General features: G+C 42.8%; 1 protein-coding gene across 6 annotated transcripts in view; it reads left to right on the top strand.

Moving 5' to 3' along the window:
- The window catches only part of scn8aa (sodium channel, voltage gated, type VIII, alpha subunit a), a 171,664-nt gene that overhangs the window by 51,683 nt on the left and 100,725 nt on the right, over positions 1-19,256 (top strand). For 3 of the 6 annotated variants that reach the window (XM_061747434.1, XM_061747414.1, XM_061747445.1), the window contains exons 6-8: positions 3,945-4,036; positions 15,599-15,820; positions 16,071-16,134. In XM_061747434.1, the coding sequence (XP_061603418.1) occupies positions 3,945-4,036; positions 15,599-15,820; positions 16,071-16,134 (378 nt within the window). Of the gene's footprint in view, positions 1-3,624; positions 3,717-3,944; positions 4,037-15,598; positions 15,821-16,070; positions 16,135-19,256 lie in introns of all 6 variants that reach the window. The other 3 variants (XM_061747424.1, XM_061747454.1, XM_061747463.1) reach the window with 2 other exon arrangements.

Consider the following 19,256-nt stretch of genomic DNA (forward strand, 5'->3'; position numbering starts at 1 on the left):
AGATCCCCAAATCTAGGTGTGAAAAACTTGTTGCATCATTTCCAAAAAGACTCATGGCTGTATTAGCTCAAAAGGGTGCGTCTACTAAATACTGAGCAAAGGGTCTGAATACTTACGATTGTGTGATATTTCAGTTTTTCTTTTTTAATAAATCTGCAAAAACAATATGGGGTGCTGTGTGTACGTTAATGTGGAAAAAATGAAATTAAATGATTTTAGCAAATGGCTGCAATATAAAAAAGAATGAAAAATTTAAAGGGGTCTGAATACCTTCCGTACCCACTATGTATTGGTACTTCGAAGTTTGACCACAATCCCTTCCAAAATTACAAATGAGAAAATGACTTCGCTTTTGTCTATTTTTAAACAAAGTTTCCCATTGAGAGCAATTATAAATATTTGCAATAATTCATTTGAGAATCCAAATTGTCATCATCATAAAAACTTTGATAAATGTACAGCCAGTGTTTTAATTAATATTTTAAAATTTATATTTGTCATACAAATAGAAGCAGAAGTCAACTTGTTTAACATTAATCAATAAAAATAGACACATGAAAAGGTGTAATAAACATAAAAACTTTAAACATTAACTTTCACACAAGTGTCGATTGAAATCAACCACTGTCATGTAAATCTTAAACGCATGAAAAAACTACGTTTTAATGGAAAATGACAGCCAATAGCAGCTAACCCGTCAGCAGCTGTCTACTCAGTGCTACTTCCCGTCAACAAACATCACAAAGAGATTGTCTATACAAATGGAATGTCTCAAATGCACCACACCACCCATAGAAGATCCAAAGCAATTAATTTGTTCAATATTAGCCAACAGCAATGGAACAAAAACAGGAAATTGCAACCCACCCAAATAAAAGCCGTAAGAGAGCTAAACAACCCTTAACAGAAGCATGACTACTGGTCATCATTTCAAAGATCCTGACACTGAAACCTGGACAAAAGTATTTGGACGCTGCTGGAGTCTTCTGCCTAGAATGTGAGTGCGCTTACTTCATGCTAACTTCTGCTTGATAATCTTCTCTTACCATCCGAGTCCATTCAGTAAGTGCTGCGAAAAAGCAAAGCTCACGCAGTTATTGCTTTTATTGTGGCTGAAATGACGTCTAGCAATTCTCGCTGACAGCTGGTGCGATGTGATGATGTCATGTATAATGACGGTTCCAATGGTTTTGGGGTGTTTCAACTTCTAAGTACTGCTGTATGCTCATCTTCTCTGTTTCTTCCACTGTTACCAAGAGATGTCACTGGGGTTTCTCTTTCTCTAACCCTTTCACACAACACACCGTGTAACACACCTGATCCACCGAGTTGTTTTTTTTTCACCCCTTGTGTCAGCTGAACTCTACTCTGGCCAGCCTTTCAAATATACAGTAGATCACACACTGTTGGGTGTCCCAAACAATGTTGGAAGTTTCATTGTTTTTAGACTTAACGCACTGGAAGAAATAATATCATCATGACTTATCATCATGACAAGATTTGAATGCATGTAGTCTCACTTCACTCACTTCAGTTTTATTTTTGGGGAATGTACAATCAATTCAAAATCAAAAAAGAGGTTATGAACTTACCTGTCGAGCTCAGATGTTGCTAATCACCATTATGCAGAACATCACGTGACCGATACCCGGAAAGCGCGTTAGTGGACTTCCTGTGTATGCTGCGATAATTAGCATAGCTACGGGTTGATGACATGATGGTTTGAACCCGAACTTGCTAAAATTTTATTTTCTTCATGGCTGGTGTTTTCTGACAAATGTTAAATAGAAGTTTATCAATTATTTATAGAAATATGATATATACAAACATAAAGGAAGCCTAAAAACAAGATTGTCATCGTTGGTAGCTCTTGAAGACATCCTGTCTAAAACAAAAGACAGTGTAGAAGTTTAATGTTCCTACAGTTGCTTTGCCCTGGTCTCCTGCCATAGGGCTCTGCCAGTTACCTGAGCCGGAGGAAAGTGCCTCAAACTGTATTTCTCCGATTGCGGAAGGTAGTTGCGCATAACCTCTATTTGACGTCGCTTCTGAATCCTCTTAGCTGCTTGAGCTTCCTCTTCTGCTAAAGGCAACTCATATTTTCACCCTTATTTTTTTCTTGGGATCTGTCCATTTCTCTCCTTTTATACTTCTAGTCTTATGCACAGTTGTTGGCAAATGAGAGAAAAGCATTTTGTTTTTTTCCCCCCTGGAAGTGGATATTCCACCCTAGTTTCAGCAAAGCTCCTGAAGCCCAAGGTCAGCGTGATGCTGCCGTGATGTGCCCGCTATAATTGTCCCTGCAAGTGCACAAGCTAGGATTGACACCTCATCAGTCACGCCTTCTGTCTCTGCTTGGGCCGTATTTTTTCCTCAGATCACTTTCCTCATGTAGTACTGTGAGGTCATACTGACAGTTTTACCAATTATAAGAACTTTGTATTCATTATTATTATTTTTTTTTAAGTTGAAATTGCAATCTTTAAGTTGAAATAAAATCAAATATCTCTTTGGTCACCTGATACAACTTATAAATAAGATGAGTATAAGTAAGTATGCCATTTAGATAACAAGAACTGATGAAACAGTAAACGCACTGTATATTGGTTGTAGGTCTGCAATCCCCATCATGAGTTTTTGTGTGCACACAAACACAGTTTTACATAGACTAGCCAATCACAGTGCAGCATAAAACAGAGCGTATGACAATAAAAAAAATGTGTGCAATTAACGTTTAATAGATTTGTTTACTCTTATAAACAGTAATTATGGTTAAAATATTTATTGACAGAAGTTGAATGACGTAATATTTCTCCAGGGTGGAAGCGTCACATCGAAAATGACCTAGCAACAGTTGCCAGGGGGAGGTGGGTGTTGGCGAAATGTCAATAGGAGGGATCTCTGGTGGGATACACTGTGGTCGACTGTGCATTTTGTACATTTGTTGGGACACCCTATACAAGTATACAGTGGTGCCTTGATTTAAGCTTTTCAGTCGTTCCGTGGCCATGTTTGTAATTCAAAACACTCGTATCTCAAGCCATTTCTCCCCATTGAATTAAATGCAAATGCCATTAATCCATTCCATCGCATCAAAAAGCACCAAAACAAATTTGATGATGAGACCCTTAAGAAGACCATTGCTAATAAAATGCAATAATATTAGTCGGTTTTCGCAGAGGACGAAGAATATATGCCTGTGAGTATTGTTGTATGTCTGTCTGCATGTGTTTCTACCATTGAATTGTCTTCAAGTTATTTAAAGGTTTATAGTTGCAGCAAAATCAATGCTAGTTTCGTAAGCCTGACGATGGTGTTTTGCATTGTGTGTTAGCATTAAGATAGCGGACTTTCATAAGACGACCTTAATGTGCTTTGGTTAAATACACGCCTAATTCTCTCTGTTCTTGAAGATTTGTTCACTATCTGGCAAACGTCTGCTTGTGAAATTTGCTGCCACCGTAGCTAGTGCTAGTGCTCAAATTTTTGCTTGCAACTCAAGACAAAAAAAATAAGTGAAAGTGCCATTGTATAGCTATCAACACTATCACATGTACACTTTCCCCATGCTCATGTGTGCACATCAAAATAACCAGCTGTTGTAACTGTGGTTTGATCCTGCAGGTATATAACAGAGTTTGTAAACCTAGGCAATGTCTCAGCTCTGCGCACGTTCAGGGTGTTGAGGGCATTGAAAACTATTTCTGTCATTCCAGGTAAGACAGGATTGGGCAGGGTGGTGGCTGTGGGGGGGTCGAATGGGCGGGGTCGGTGTTAGGTGTGTGTGTCCTCCTTTCTTTCTTTACCTTCCACCCTTCTCCTCCTCCGTGGACAGGCTCTGTGAGTGGCGTCGTTCTTCCTCCTGGTGCGCTGGTGTTGTGCTCTTGCCGTGTTTGGTTTTGGTCATCGTGTGTGTTCTGTGTGTGATCCTTCCCCTGTTCCAGATATATAACAGAGTTTGTGGACCTGGGCAATGTATCTGCGCTGAGAACGTTCAGAGTTCTCCGAGCATTGAAAACTATCTCTGTCATTCCAGGTGAGACTCCGTTTAAACACTAAGGCTGATCCTCCCACCCTTTCTTTTCTACTCACTATGGTTACGATTATGATTTTCAAGCAGCAGCAAAACAATTGGAGACAGCCATTTTTTTTTATCCTCCAAAATTATCAAAAATGGTACTAATACATTTTTGATAGGCTTTGCAGTCTCCTCTAGGGCCCTTCAATGTGTCTGCACTTTTCTTCTGCCTCAGTAGCACTCTCATTATGAGGCTGCTTTCCACAGCAGCTGTGGCTTTCCCCCTACAACCCCTGCCCAACCCACCACACCCAATAAGCAGATGCCTTTTCTCCAGCTAATAAAATTGTTGGTGAGTGCTCATCCTGTTCCCAAGAATCAGTTAAAAATATACTGTATGACAAAAAATAAATAAATAAACGCTCACTAGCCTAATGTTGTTGCATATGAAAAGTAAAGATCATCATCGCCCCTCACATGCCCACCAAGTTATTAATGTATGAAGACTGCCAAGCCTAGTTTGTCAACATATCTCTTATGCTGCATGATGCTTCTCAGTCACGTGCTTTTCTAATCTTAACCTACCGAGAGCTTGGCTGACAAATGGCATTGACAGCTTGATTTGTCCTCCTTTTTTTTTTGGTTTTTAGTTTGATTACTGATTTCCCCCCCTCCTCTTTACAACCCAGAGAGAAAAAGAATCAAGTGCGCTCAATTGTAGAGGGTTGAGGATGCATATGCGATGGGTGAATGACCTATTGACATTCGTGAGTGATACTGAGCCAAATATCTTACGTGTCCGTCAATGGAAGATGTTGACTAGATATCATGCTTCCTCTGGACAGCCTTACAGGGAAATTAACAACATTTGTACAGGAGTTTTGTTCATATACTAGAGGCAACAGAGATATTACTGTCTGTAGAGTAACCATAAGTAGTCCTAAATCTACAGCGCAATTCTTTTTTTTTTTTTTACCATCTCGTGAAGTAATACAGTGGGAGAAATTTGATCCCTGCTGAATGTACAAGTATGCTCACTTACAGATAAATAAACAGTGATATGGTTTGGTTTATGGTCTATGGTTGTTTATTAATAGTGGTAATAGAAAGAATATGTGTAAAAAAAAAAACACACACAATATTAAAGTTATAAAATGTGCATTTTGTTGAGTGAAATAAGAATTTGATCCCCCAACATAAGTTAGTACTCAGTGGAGAAACCCTTGTTGGCAAGCACAGCAATGAGATTCTAGGAGTTTGTCACCAGGTTTGCACATGGTTCAGGACTGATTTTAACTCTAAATCCTAAATTTAATAATAATCACTAAGTTTCTTGGTTTCTGCTTGTAAATGCCAAGCTTCAGCTCCCGCCACTGCTTTTCCATTGGGTTGTGGGCTGGAGGCTGACTGGGCCATTCCATGACCTTAATATGCTTATTCTTGAGCCACTTGTTTGTTGCCTTGGCAATATTGTTTGGCTAATCATCTTGTTGAAAGACCCATCCACGATCCATCTTCAATCACTGGGGAGACGCCTGTATATGGATTTATTTAAGTGTGGATGCTGTTGAACAGCGGCAAACACACAAAGCTTGGCATTTTACCGGAATTATGTCCATCCATCCATCCATCCATTTTCTGAGCCGCTTCTCCTCACTAGGGTCGCGGGCGTGCTGTAGCCTATCCCAGCTATCATCGGGCAGGAGGCGGGGTACACCCTGAACTGGTTGCCAGCCAATCGCAGGGCACATACAAACAAACAACCATTCGCATTCACATTCACACCTACGGGCAATTTAGAGTTGTCAATTAACCTACCATGCATGTTTTTGGGATGTGGGAGGAAACCGGAGTGCCAGGAGAAAACCCGCGCCGCCGGAATTATGTCCAGTGGCAAAGAAATCCAAGTCGACTGGAATTCAGGGGGATGTTGCATCCTTCATCTGCCTTTACAGCCATGGGTTTAGAACTCACCTCTTCCGACTGCTTTGCCCTTGAGGTCTTTGATTTTACTTTTTTAGCCATAACTGGCACCATTATACTGTAGGTACAACCACTCTGGGTCAGAGGGACCTCTTTGATAGTAAATTAACGTAATCAAGAAACAACCGTAAAAACTGGAGACACTTGATTTCTTCGTAAGTGAGCTCTTATAAATTCAGCAGGGGATCATTAATCAAATGATTATTTCCCCTATTCCATATCCATCCATCCATTTTCCTCACTAGGGTGACAGGCTTCTGGAGCCTATCCCAGCTATCTTTGGGCGGGAGGCGGAGTACACCCTGAACTGGTCGCCAGCCAATCGCAGGGCACATAGAGACAAACATTGCCATTCACACTCACATTCCAACCTACCACACATGTTTTTGGGATGTGGGAGGAAACCGGAGTGCCCGGAGAAACCCCACCCAGGCACGGGGATAACATGCAAACTCCACACATGCGGGGCTTGGATTTGAACCCCGGTCCCCAGAACTGTGAGGCAGATGTGCTAACCAGTCATCCACCATGCTGGCCCTATTGCATATGTATCATTATAATTGATGAATCCAGTGAGTCAGGAGGAAATCTAGGTTGTGAACTTTAGTAAGTAAATCATACAGAACACCTTGTAGTTAGCGCTCTATTTAAAACAACAATGAGAACATAGGAAAAATGTTTTACACCTTTTACCATCTCCCAGCCTCAAAGCAATTAGATGCATACATTGTTTCTTTTTAAATTACTTGACAATCCATTTGCTGCTCCAGTACATTGTGGAACCTGGGTGTATAAGCGTATTATAATAACTGGGCAGTATAGACAAAAACATAGTGGTCCAAATCAAAGAGCATAACTCTGTGTCTGCTTCTCATGGTTAGAAAATTTCATGTTAAAATATCATTAAACTGCGTTTAACAAGCATCGCTAAAATGGTTCTCAATACACCCATAATTTAATGTAGCCTAGCTCAACCCAAATGTTTCACTCTCTGCTCATAAGTACACAATCACATTTTTTGTCACGTTCCTCAATTCAGTTGCTGTTGTTTTACGTGACTGTTTAAGGTAAATAGTTTAGCGTTTCGCACTCTTGCTTCAAGTGGGAGGTTTCATGCAACCAAATCACTCCCAAAAAGAAAAAGAACATTTCCAGTCCTACATGTAAGATGATACTTTTTTTGTCTAATGTAAATAAAAGCTTTTTTCAATCACACGATAATCCAAAGCCTAACTCAAGACTATGAGAATCAAGACAATATAATATATAAGAGGTGAAGTAAGCGCTAACACAAGAAAAGGGGGTCATCCTTCTTCCATATTTGACTTCCTTCCTGCTGGGCTGTGTGAACGCTGCCTGCAGAGGAGGCCAAGGTAATGTGACTTTGTCGTCAGTGTGGATGAGACAGACTGCAGGGTGGCAGGCACTACGTTGACATCATGACACCTCACACCAGGCAATTAAACCAAGTAGCCAAACAACATTGGGCTGGTATTGAATCACTACCTCTTCAGCCTTGGAGTTTAAATGACCTGCATGCGGTTTCCGCCCCTCCACCCACCCCAACCCTGCCTCTGTCTCCCTCTCATGGCCCTTGTTGTGCTGCTGTGCTTTCCTCTCACTTTTCTGCAGCCTTCCCCCTCTCTTTCCCACCATGCACAATTGGCAGTGAAATGCAAACTCCACACAATTCTTCCGCTCAAATCATTTTGAAAAGAGTGGGAAGGCTCTTTGATATTTCTTGTTTGTTTTTGTTTCTATAGTTGTATGGAACCTGTCATTTTGGTTAAAGATATATACTGTAGATACATCAATAGATAGATACTGTACTTTTTAATCATATTTACTGTCTGTATTTAAGCTGTATGTTTGGGTGCTCTCCTGCACATGATGTCATTAAGTATACACGGAGTTGGCATCGCTACATATTTTTTGCGATCGTTCCCTTGTCTAAAGAAGACTGACCTTTCTTAACATTCCTATTTAAGTTGATATGAAGAAGTAAAATATTTTCAGAATAGAACAGAATCTGTTTTCAATTGCCCTACTTGGATAAATGAAGGGTTAATAAAAAAGGGCATCATGCCCATTAAAGACGAGGAGGTGGACAAAATATCGACATATCGCATTGTTTTGCGCTACCGGACTGATACGGAAGCATCAAATGTCGACATTATGGCTGTCCTACTGTATGTCCCAGTACTTTATGGTGATTTTGACTGTATGATGCCTCCATCTTTGTTAGCTTAATTTTGTAAAACCGGATATTGTGTTAAAATATTAACTTACCTTTTGTTTGCTTGATGTTTAACGTCTATATAACCTTATCTGTTACACATATAAGGTGATACATCATAGATGCTTTTCTTCTATTATATCGCAATACTGGTATTGTTGGCACAGTGTTGCGAGTTATGCTGCGTTTTCCACCCAATGAAAAACTCCACAAACACTTATCTGTAATAATCATGACACACAGACCCTTTCCCAAAAATTGGAATATCATGCAAAAATTATCATAGTTATCATAGTGTGTTGCACTAGAAATATTTATTGCGACAGTAATATTTTGTCCCCCCCTTTCTAATTCCTCCCAATATTACAGACCCTTTCTAAAAAAAATTCTTATCATGTAAACGTTTATTTCCTTAATTCCATTCAAAAAGTTAAACTTTCATAGATTATTGATTCAGGGCCCACAATTTAAACAATTTCAAGTACAACCCCAATTCCAATGAAGTTGGGACGTTGTGTTAAACATAAATAAAAACAGAATACAATGATTTGCAAATCATGTTCAAGGTCTATTTAATCGAACACTCTACAAAGACAAGATATTTAATGTTCAAACTGATAAACTTGATTGTTTTTAGCAAATAATCATTAACTTAGAATTTTATGGCTGCAACACATTCCAGAAAAACTGGGACAGCTGGCAAAAAAGAAAGTTGACGAATTCTCATCAAACACCTGATTGAAACATCCCACAGGTGAACAGGCTAATTGGGAACAGGTGGGTGCCATGATTGGGTATAAAAGAAGCTTCCCTGAATGGCTCAGTCATTTACAAGCTAAGTTGGGGCGAGGTTCACCTCTTTGTGAAAAAGTGCGTGAGAAAATGGTCGAACAGTTTAAGGACAATGTTCCTCAGCGTACAATTGCAAGGAATTTAAGGATTTCATGACTCTAAATCACACGTCAAACTCATGGCCCAGGAGCCAAATCCAGCCCACCACATCATTTTATGTGGCCAGTGAAAGCAAATCAAATCATGTGCATCAACATCAAATTGTCTTCTGTAATAAATAATAAAGTGGCAATGATTACTAAAGGGGAAGTTAGAAAGGCATAAAAGAGGATGAAAAATGGAAAGGCAGTTGGTTCTGATGACATTCCTGTGGAGGTATGGAAGCATCTAGGAGAGGTGGCTGTGTGAATTGGTCAGTCATTCACAAGCAAAGATGGGGCGAGGTTCACCTCTTTGTGAACAAGTGCATGAGAAAATAGTCAAACAGTTTAAGGACAATGTTCCTTAACGTAGAATTGCAAGGATTTTAGGGATTTCATCATATACGGTCCATAATATCATCAAAAGGTTCAGAGAATCTGGAGAAATCACTGCATGTAAGCGGCAAGGCCGAAAACCAACATTGAATGCCTCAGGCGGCACTGCATCAAAAACCGACATCAATGTGCAAAGGATATCACCACATGGGCTCAGGAACACTTCAGAAAACCAATGTAAGTAAATACAGTTCGGCGCTACATCCGTAAGTGCAACTTGAAACTCTACTATACAAAGCAAAAGCCATTTATCAACAACACCCAGAAAAGCCGCCGGCTTCTCTGGGCCGGAGCTCATCTGAGATGGACTGATGCAAAGTGGAAAAGTGTTCTGTTGTCCGACGAGTCCACATTTCAAATTGTTTTTGGAAATTGTGGACGTCGTGTCCTCCGGGCCAAAGAGGAAAAGAACCATTCGGACTGTTATGGACGAAAAGTTCAAAAGCCAGCATCTGTGAGGGTATGGGGCTGTGTTAGTGTCAATGGCATGGGTAACACATCTGTGAAGGCACCATTAATGCTGAAAAGTACATACAGGTTTTGGAGAAACCTATGCTGCCATCCAAGCAACGTCTTTTTCATGGACGCCCCTGCATATTTCAGCAAGACAATGCCAAACCACATTCTGCACGTGTTACAACAGTGTGGCTTCGTAGTAAAAGAGTGCGGGTACTAGACTGGCCTGCCTGCAGTCCAGACCTGTCTCCCATTGAAAATGTGTGGCGCACGACACACGCATGAATACGACAACGGAGACCCCGGACTGTTGAACAGCTGACGCTGTACATCAAGCAAGAATGGGAAAGAATTCCACCGAAAAAGCTTCAACAATTAGTGTCCTCAGTTCCCAAACGTTTATTGAATGTTGTTAAAAGAAAAGGTGATGTAACACAGTGGTAAACATGACCCTGTCCCAGCTTTTTTGGAATGTGTTGCAGCCATAAAATTCTAAGTTAATGATTATTTGCTAAAAATGATAAAGTTTATCAGTTTGAAAATTAAATATCTTGTCCTTGTAGTGTATTCGATTAAATATAGGTCGAACATGATTTGCAAATCATTGCATTCTGTTTTTTATTTATGTTTAAAACAACATCCCAACTTCATTGGAATTGGGGGTTGTACAGGTAACGAGTGGAGGACAGAGGAGCCTCTTAAAGAAGAAGTTACAGGTCTGTGAGAGCCAGAAATCTTGCTTGTTTGTAGGTGACCAAATACTTATTTTACCAAGGAATTTGCCAATTCATTAAAAATCAGACAATGTGATTTTGCCTCTATTGCTGAGACGGCCGACAGTATCTGTGGCCGTAAGGTAGTCTGTGCCTGTCGTGGCGGCAATCCCCGAACCAGTTGGTGGACACCAACGATGAGGGATGCCGTCAAGCTGAAGAAAGGAGTCCTATCAGCCCATTTTGGCCTGTGGGACTCCTGAGGCAGCTGATGGGTACTGCCTGGCCAAGCGGAATGCAGCTTTGATGCTCGCTGAGGCATAAACTCAGGCATGGGAGGAGTTCGGTGAGGCCATGGTGAATGACTTTCAGACGGCTTCGAGGAAATTCTGGTCCACCATCCGGCGTCTCAGGAGGGGGAAGCAGTGCACCATCAACACTGTGTATAGTGGGGATGGGGCGCCGCTGACCTCGAATCGGGACGTTGTGAGTCGGTGGGGAGAATACTTCGAAGACCTCCTCAATTCTACCGACACGCCTTCCCATGAGGAAGCAGAGTCTGGGGTCTCTGAGGCGGGCTCTCCTATCTCTGGGGTTGAGGTCTCAGAGGTGGTTAAAAAGCTCCTCAGTGCCAAGGCCATGGGGGCGGATGAGATTCGCCCGGAGTTCCTAAAGGCTCTGGATGTTGTAGGGCTGTCCTGGTTGACACACCTCTGCAACATCGCGGGGACATCGGGGACAGTGCCTCTGGATTGGCAGACTGGGGTGGTGGTCCCCCTTTTTCAGAAGGTGGACCGGAGGGTGTGTTCCCTAAATTCCTTGCAATTGTACGTTGAGGAACATTGTCCTTAAACTGCTCGACTATTCTCTCACGCACTTGTTCACAAAGAGGTGAACCTCGCCCCATCTTTGCATGACTGAGCAATTTAGGGAAGCTCCTTTTAAAGCCAATCATGGCACCCACCTGTTCCCAATTAGCCTGTTCACCTGTGGGACATTCCAAACAGGTGTTTGATGAGCATTCCTCAACTTTCTCAGTCTTTTTTGCCACCTGTCCCAGCTTTTTTGGAACGTGTTGCAGCCATAAAATTCTAAGTTAATGATTATTTTCTAAAAACAATATGGTTTCTCAGTTTGAACATTAATTGGGGTTGTATTTATTTGTTTATTTTTACATAATTTGGGCTTCCAGTTCATAAAACCCACGAAATCAGGAATTCAAAAATGTGAATAATGTGAAGAAATCAGCCCAAATTTTGCAGGCCATAAATGTTTTAAACTGAGTGTCACACACTAACCATCTACTAAACTCAAAGTACCTGCACAGGTTTCGCCAGGTGTCATGAAAATGCTTCAGTTTGGTTCAATTGTCTCAGTTGGGTTCAATATGGGGAAGACTGCAGACTTGACAACTGGCCAGAAGACCATCATTAATCCCCTCTGTAGCGTATATTAGTTGAATAAAAATGTAATTAATTTAGGAGAAAAAAATAAGATGGAAGCGACACCTGCGTTACTTCCGGTAGCGTAATTAAAAAATTACGGCATTATAAATCAAGCTATTTTATCTCGTAAAGGGGAACCACGTGACTTTTTAGATGTATAAACCTTCAGGACAAATTGACGACAAACCTTTTATACTCAGTCTCGTAATTTGAAGGTTGCTTCATGAATTAGGTAAGCGTTCAAGACGGGCAGAGGTTTTTTTTCCTCGAACCCAAACACACACAACAATGCACCTAGTGAATTTTATGGAAAATTTAATGAGCTCTAACATGGGGAATCTATGGGGAAAAAATACAGACGAAAAAACAAAGCAAACAAAAGAGACGAACATTAGGAAACGAAATTGACTTATGATGTGAGGTTGGTAGTGAGCATGGGATGACAATGCGTATAGCTGGGATTGCTGTTCTCGTTAGTTTAAAACCCAAATATGCACTAATCTGTACTTTTAGTAGACCGCAAGTTTGACTTACGTGTGTTGACCAATTCAGGCAGGTGGGTCGACCTTCCGGGGGTTGGAAAGAGCGCTCACGAGGGATGGTTTGAAGAAAAAGGAAGGAAAGAGAAAAAGACGCACTTCAAGTGCAGGTTGGCCGGCGCGCTTGCAGTGGCAATGCTTGCCATGCGGTCAGTGGAAAACTCGCAAAGCAATAACTTCCCAACGGAGCCTCGTCTGTAAACTGCCCCACGCCCAAAAGGGTAGCTTCGGGGAGTTGGCAGGTGCTTCCTGCGGTCCACGCATGGCAGCGCAGCAGAGAAGTTCGGTGTCTCTCAGACTGCGCCACCTCGTGGGGAGAGGTGGGGCTCCCAGGCTGGGCCAGACCTTCGGCAGGTGGAACAACGAGAGAGTGAGCAAGCGAGCGAGAGAGACAAAGGAGCTTCGGCCTTTTATCCGTTTCAGAGAGCGAGGCCGGCCCCTTTTGACCAAACGGAAGGCAGACCGTGCCTCGAGAATCGCATTTCATTTTAGGATAATTTGTGGTTTAAAACAAGTGGAATGAAATATTCATTATTGGATTCAAGATAACGAGACCATTTTCCAACTTGGCACTGTCACGCGCTCAACCTGTTTAATCCCTGTAACAAATGTTTCAAGTGTATGTGATTGTTGGGAACACTCATATTTGCAATGTGGCATTCGTGTTGTGGGGTGAAACATTTCATCCGGTATCGTCGACAACAGATTTGACATCAGATATTCAAGTTTGCAGAAATACAGTCACCTGTGGCGTTCATGTAAAGTTCTTAAAATATTAGATCACATTCAAGTCCAGTGAAGACTGTGATTAGTTAATCCAGGTTTGCAGTGGAATTCCGCCACCTGTGGATGTCGCTAGTGTCCCGTCCATTGTCCCAGCCCAGATGTGCAGGTGTCACGGAACACAGCAGGAAGCAAAAGTCTTTGTTGTTGAGGCTCTCCAGGCTGGCTGGTGGTGGAAGTTAATTAATTTATCATTCTGGTGCGAAACCAGTCTTTTCATCTCAGTTTTGATGCTCTTTGGCTTGTAATTCATTTAGCGTCCGCGTTCAAAACCAGATGTCTGTGTCTCAGCTTTGATGCTCCTTGGCTTGTAATTTACTTAGCGTCCGTGTTCGAAACCAATATCTGTGACTCCGCTTTGATGCTTAGGCCAAACTTTCTTTAGATGTCTTTTGTGTATACAGACTGACTCCAGGCAGGAATGCATAACAGCACGAGACTGGGGGTGCTGGGTGTCATCGTTAATGGCGTGTCCGTTACACCTCCATAGGATGGGTAAGCCACAAAAGCTCATAGCTAAGGAGGCTGGCTGTTCACAAAGTGCTGTGTTCAAGCATATTAATGGAAAGTCTAGTGGAAGGACAAAATGTGGCAGGAGAAAATGCACCAGCAAAAGAGATGACCATGGGCTTCAGCGGATTATCAAACAGAGAAGATTCAAGAATCTATCAGAGATCCAGAAAGAGTGGAATGAGGTGCACCCGTGAGATGGGCTACAACTGTCGGATTCCTCGGAAGAAGGACTGGACTGTTGGCCAGTGGTCCAGGGCCAGTGGTCCAAGGTCATCTTTTCCTATGAAAGTAAAGTGTCCTTTCATTCGGGAATCAAGGTCCAAGGCTTGAGGTCCAGTGTGAAATATCCACAGGCAGTCATTATTTGGGGTGCAATGTCCAGTGCATGTGTTGCTAAACTCTGCTTTCTTAAATCTAAGGTCACCGCAGTTTACCAGAATGTTTTGGAGGACCTCATGATTCCTTCTGCTGAGGATCTGTATGGAGATGCATATTTCATCTTCCAGCAGTACCTGGCCCCTGCCCATACCACCATAAGCACCAAAACCTGGTTTGATGCCCATGCAATGTACTTGACTGGCCAGCCAACTTGCCGGATCTAAACCCCATTGAGAATCTATGGGGGATTAACAAGAGGAAAATGAGGGGCACCAGACCCAAAAACAAAGAACTGACAGGAAGCATCAAGGAAATCTGGGCTTCCATAACTCCCAGGCAATGCCGCAGGCTGATTGTCTCAATGCCTTGGTGCATCAAGGCAGTGATTAAAGCAAAGGGATTCCCAACCAAGTATTGAAGATTAACATATTGTTTTGAAAGTACCATATTTTGGTTGATTTAATGTGACTCTAATTTCTTTCTTTTTTTTCTACAACAAACTGAGAAGTAAATGGTGATTTCTTCACATTCAAATTTTTTGAATTCCTGAATTTGTGGGTTTTATGAGTTGGAAGCCCAAATTATGTAAAAATAAACAAATAAATACTTGAAATGGTTTAAATTGTGCTCCCTGAATCTATAATCTATGAAAGTTTAGCTTCTTGAATGGACTTATGGAAATAAATAAACTTTTCCCTGATATGAACTTTTTTTGGAAAGGGTCTGTAATATTTGGAAGAAATTGAAAGGGGGCAAAATATTACTATTGCAATAAATATTTCAAGTGCAACATACTATGATAACTTGGAAGAAATACAAAATTACATGTTTTCTTGCTCCTGAAATATTACTGGAGTATTTATGTATATTTATGTTCAGTAATATTTTGTATGCTTGATGTGTTTTCATTACTTAGTTACACTCCTGTAATAACACAAATTTGATGTTATTCCTAGTATTTAGGTGGATAGTATTCATATTGAGTAATGTTTTCTATTGACAATTTACTTACTTCTTCAGTACATGCCATACAGATGTCGCGATGTAGCGTCGATGTTTTTCCTCCAAAATATACCGAAGACATTGTGAGCTCGTCCACCATTCCTACCCTTAGAAGGAGAGTGTCCAAAGGTTCATACCTGCGAAATCGGTTTCCCCTGCGTCATCACTCTGTGTGCTTCTGTTTGCGTGGCACCTCCCCTTCAGGCCTGAAGACCATCGTGGGAGCCCTCATCCAGTCTGTCAAGAAGCTTTCCGATGTGATGATCCTGACTGTCTTCTGCCTCAGTGTCTTTGCACTCATTGGTCTGCAGCTCTTCATGGGCAACCTGCGCCACAAGTGTGTCATCTGGCCCATCAATATAACTGAGAGCTACTTGCCCAACGGCAGCATGGGCTTCGACTGGGATGAGTACATCATGAACAACAGTAAGTTGGAGAGGAGGAAGTTGTGAGTAAGAGTGCGCAGCAGGCTCAGAGTATGGATCAGCCAATATGCTGCCACAATAAAACAGTATGTCATTTTGGCACCGCCAAGACAAAAATAATTGGTGTGAAATGAGCTCAATTGAAAATACACCAGTGACCTGAATGAATTGACAGACTTTTTGCAAAATTAAAAATCTCGTCGCATAGAATGTGACTAATGCCTTATTGTAGCCATTTTTTTGTTCTTCAGCAAATTTCTACTTCCTGCCTCACCAGCCCGATGCCCTTCTCTGTGGGAACAGCTCAGACTCAGGGTGAGTATCTGCCCGTGCTCTTCCTCGGTGTGCCTGAAGCTGACATTGTAAATACAGCAGTACCTTCAAGGTTCAAAACAATCCATTGTATTGATGCTGGTCAAACTTAAATTTCGTCAATTTTCAAAACAGAATTTCCTATTTGCAATAATTATTTCCAGAATCCAAACCATAAAACCTTTATTAACTGTACAGGGGGTCCTCAGTTTATGAGTGTTCTGTTCCCACAACACTGATGTAACCCAGTTTTGGAATAGATGTAGTGTCTATCACTAACCAATGGTGTAGGTGGTGTCCCATCCACCAGGCTGCTCTTAGGTGGGCCCGAACCCCACCTCTCGGGTGTGTGGAGTGGGGTCCTATGCACCCGTGGTGTAGGGGCAGCAATTACAAGACACTTCTGTTGGTTATTGTTGATGTCTGACTGAAATGTTCAATAAATATCCACCATAATACCAAGAACCACAGTGGCAGCTTAAAAACTCCACTGTGGCACAGCAAAACTGTTACGGCATAAAAGGGATACAGATCCTCCTTTCTCCTTGACCTAACAGCCGAACACGACAAAAAAAATATTTATTAATTGAAAAAAAGAAGCCGCCGGTGATCCGGCACAACAACGTTACGGCCTTCAGCCTCACAGTTGCTGGCCGCATGTCGTGGGGCGAGTAGGAGGAGGGAAACAAATTCCTCCAGGGGAACCAGTGCGCGTGGCACAGCTGTGAAGCACGTTGTACCAAGGGGATTACAAAGGAGGGTTTATGGTCATTATTCTGGCTCCAAAGCTGCTTCTCTGCAGCCCGTGAGAGCCAGTGCAATGTGAGTCGGTTGGAATTTTCCTCTCCCCACTTAGGAGCCGTGAGAGAAGCCACATATTTGATTGACAGCTGAAAGTTACGGGAAGCGGTATTTTGAGAGACGCCCACAGCATCTGGAAACTGAAAGAATGTTGAAATTCTTCACCATTTTCAAGCTTGATTTCACATTGCGATTTTTTAAATTTTTATTAATTCATTCATTGTCCAGCTTGTTAACAGACTCCTTTCTGTGATGTGTAAAATTTACAAGATGTTTTTTTTGGTCTGTTTTGATCTACTTCCTGGATTTCTTGACACGTGCTTCCAAGCCTTGGCACAATTTGTCCCATCACCGGCGCTCTGGGGTTACAGGGCTCATCAGTGTGCTCTGAGTTTACATGTGTTTTAGTGTTTTTTTCCCCATTTGTTAAAAAAAAAAAAAAAAAAAAAAAAAATACAAGTTCACTAAGGAAGGCTTACCCTCATATTCTTCCAAAAGGAGCTTTGCAGGCTGCTTTTATGGATTTTTTTGGCTTCCATCTGCTACACCCTGAACATCTGTTAGCTTAGCCTGGCCTTCCACTTGCTAAAGCCTGGGCCTCGGCTTGCCTTAGCCTGGTCTTACGTTGGCTACAGCCTGGACCTCTGATAGCCTGAGCCTGGCCTGGACCGGTGCTTGTCTTAGCCTGACCTTGCCACTGCTACAGCCTGGACCGGTGCTTGTCTTAGCCTGACCTTGCCCCTGCTACAGCCTGGACCGGTGCTTGTCTTAGCCTGACCTTGCCCCTGCTACAGCCCGGACCTCTGCTAGCATTAGGCTGGTCTTCCACCTGCGACAGCTTGGCTCTAGGCCTTAGCCTGTCCTTCCACCTGCTACAGCCTGGACCTAAGCTAGCCTGGCCTGACTACAGGCTGGATCTCGGCTATCCCTAGCCTGGCCTTCCACCAGCTGCAGCCCGGACCTCAGTCAACAGCTGAGCTCGGCTAGCCTTAGCCTGGCCTTGCATCTGCTGCAGCTTGGACCTCGGCTATCCATCGTGCTCCTGCAGGCCATAATGGCTGGCACAGGCATCATGCCGACCAATGCACACTGCAGGACGGCCAGTGGCATCTTGTTCTAATGCAGTTGTGCAGCTGGCCGTTGGGCAACAGTCTCGTTGTAGCTCACCTGTCTGCAGCTACATGGAATGATCACCTGTTTTTCCAGGATGCTCTTTCATCTAAATGGGCCCAGTGTTTGGGCCCGCACTGGTAAGTCCCACTTCTTACTGGATCTGACCTACACTGATCTGTTGACAACACAACGCTTCGGACTCCTTTACGAGTCCTTGCATGTAAGTCTTGCAAGGCCAACTGTTAAAAGGTAGTAATAGTAGCTTCCTGTTGCTGGTGTAGTCTTTGTGTTCTTTGCCAAACTATCTGTTCCCCATGGCTCCACCCACCTCTTCACGTGACTGTGACAGCTCCTTCCTCAAATCCCAGATGATCGCTGAGCTGGAGCAGCATATTTCCAACCTCCACTGGATAAGAGACGAAGAAACTCACCTCGACTCTGTGGTGGCCATGGGTCCTTGTCCTTTTGGAGACCCTTCTGATCTTGACTCCACCATCCCACACCTTGAGGCTGGCTCAATGGTCACAACGATCACTAACTGTGCTGACTTACCCCCCGCTGAACAAACAGACTTGACTCCTCAGCCCCTGACTCCTGATCCAGCAACTACACTACAAAGACAGGTCCCTTGGACTCAGTTTCACACCTCCAACCTGCTCAGGACAATGGCTGATCCTACGGGGCCAGGCCAAAATGGGTAAACTGCAGTAAAAAAAACTACATTCAAAATCCAAGGCTCAGGGCGACTAGCTCCACTTCCATCTATGTGTCTTGTTCCACAGCACCTGGAAAAAGGCTTGAGAAATCCAGCGTAACACCTCCTCCACCCTGTGATCTGAATCTTGAGAACAGATATGATATCCGGAGTGTTGATGAATTCTCTCAGCAGCAATCTGTCAACCCTGTGACTGATCCACGACCAACAACCCAGGGTGATGGTGGACCTGCTCTAGGAGCCCCGCTCAGATCCGCGACTTCCTCCTCCCGGTGCAAGATCATGAGGGAAGCTGCTTACTGGGCGAGATGCTCAGACCCTTAAGCACCGCTCTCAGAGAAGCTCGTCCCCGTCCATTGTTCACCCCAACCACTGCCACAGTGGGTGACTCCATAGTGAGGAGCATTAGGTTTTTTAACTCCCTCATTCACAGTCTTCCAGAAGCCACTCTGCCAACAATCACAGTTAACCATTTCCACACTCCATTACATGTCTC

This window comes from Phyllopteryx taeniolatus, chromosome 1, assembly GCF_024500385.1.
Source record: "Phyllopteryx taeniolatus isolate TA_2022b chromosome 1, UOR_Ptae_1.2, whole genome shotgun sequence".
NCBI lineage: Eukaryota > Metazoa > Chordata > Actinopteri > Syngnathiformes > Syngnathidae > Phyllopteryx > Phyllopteryx taeniolatus.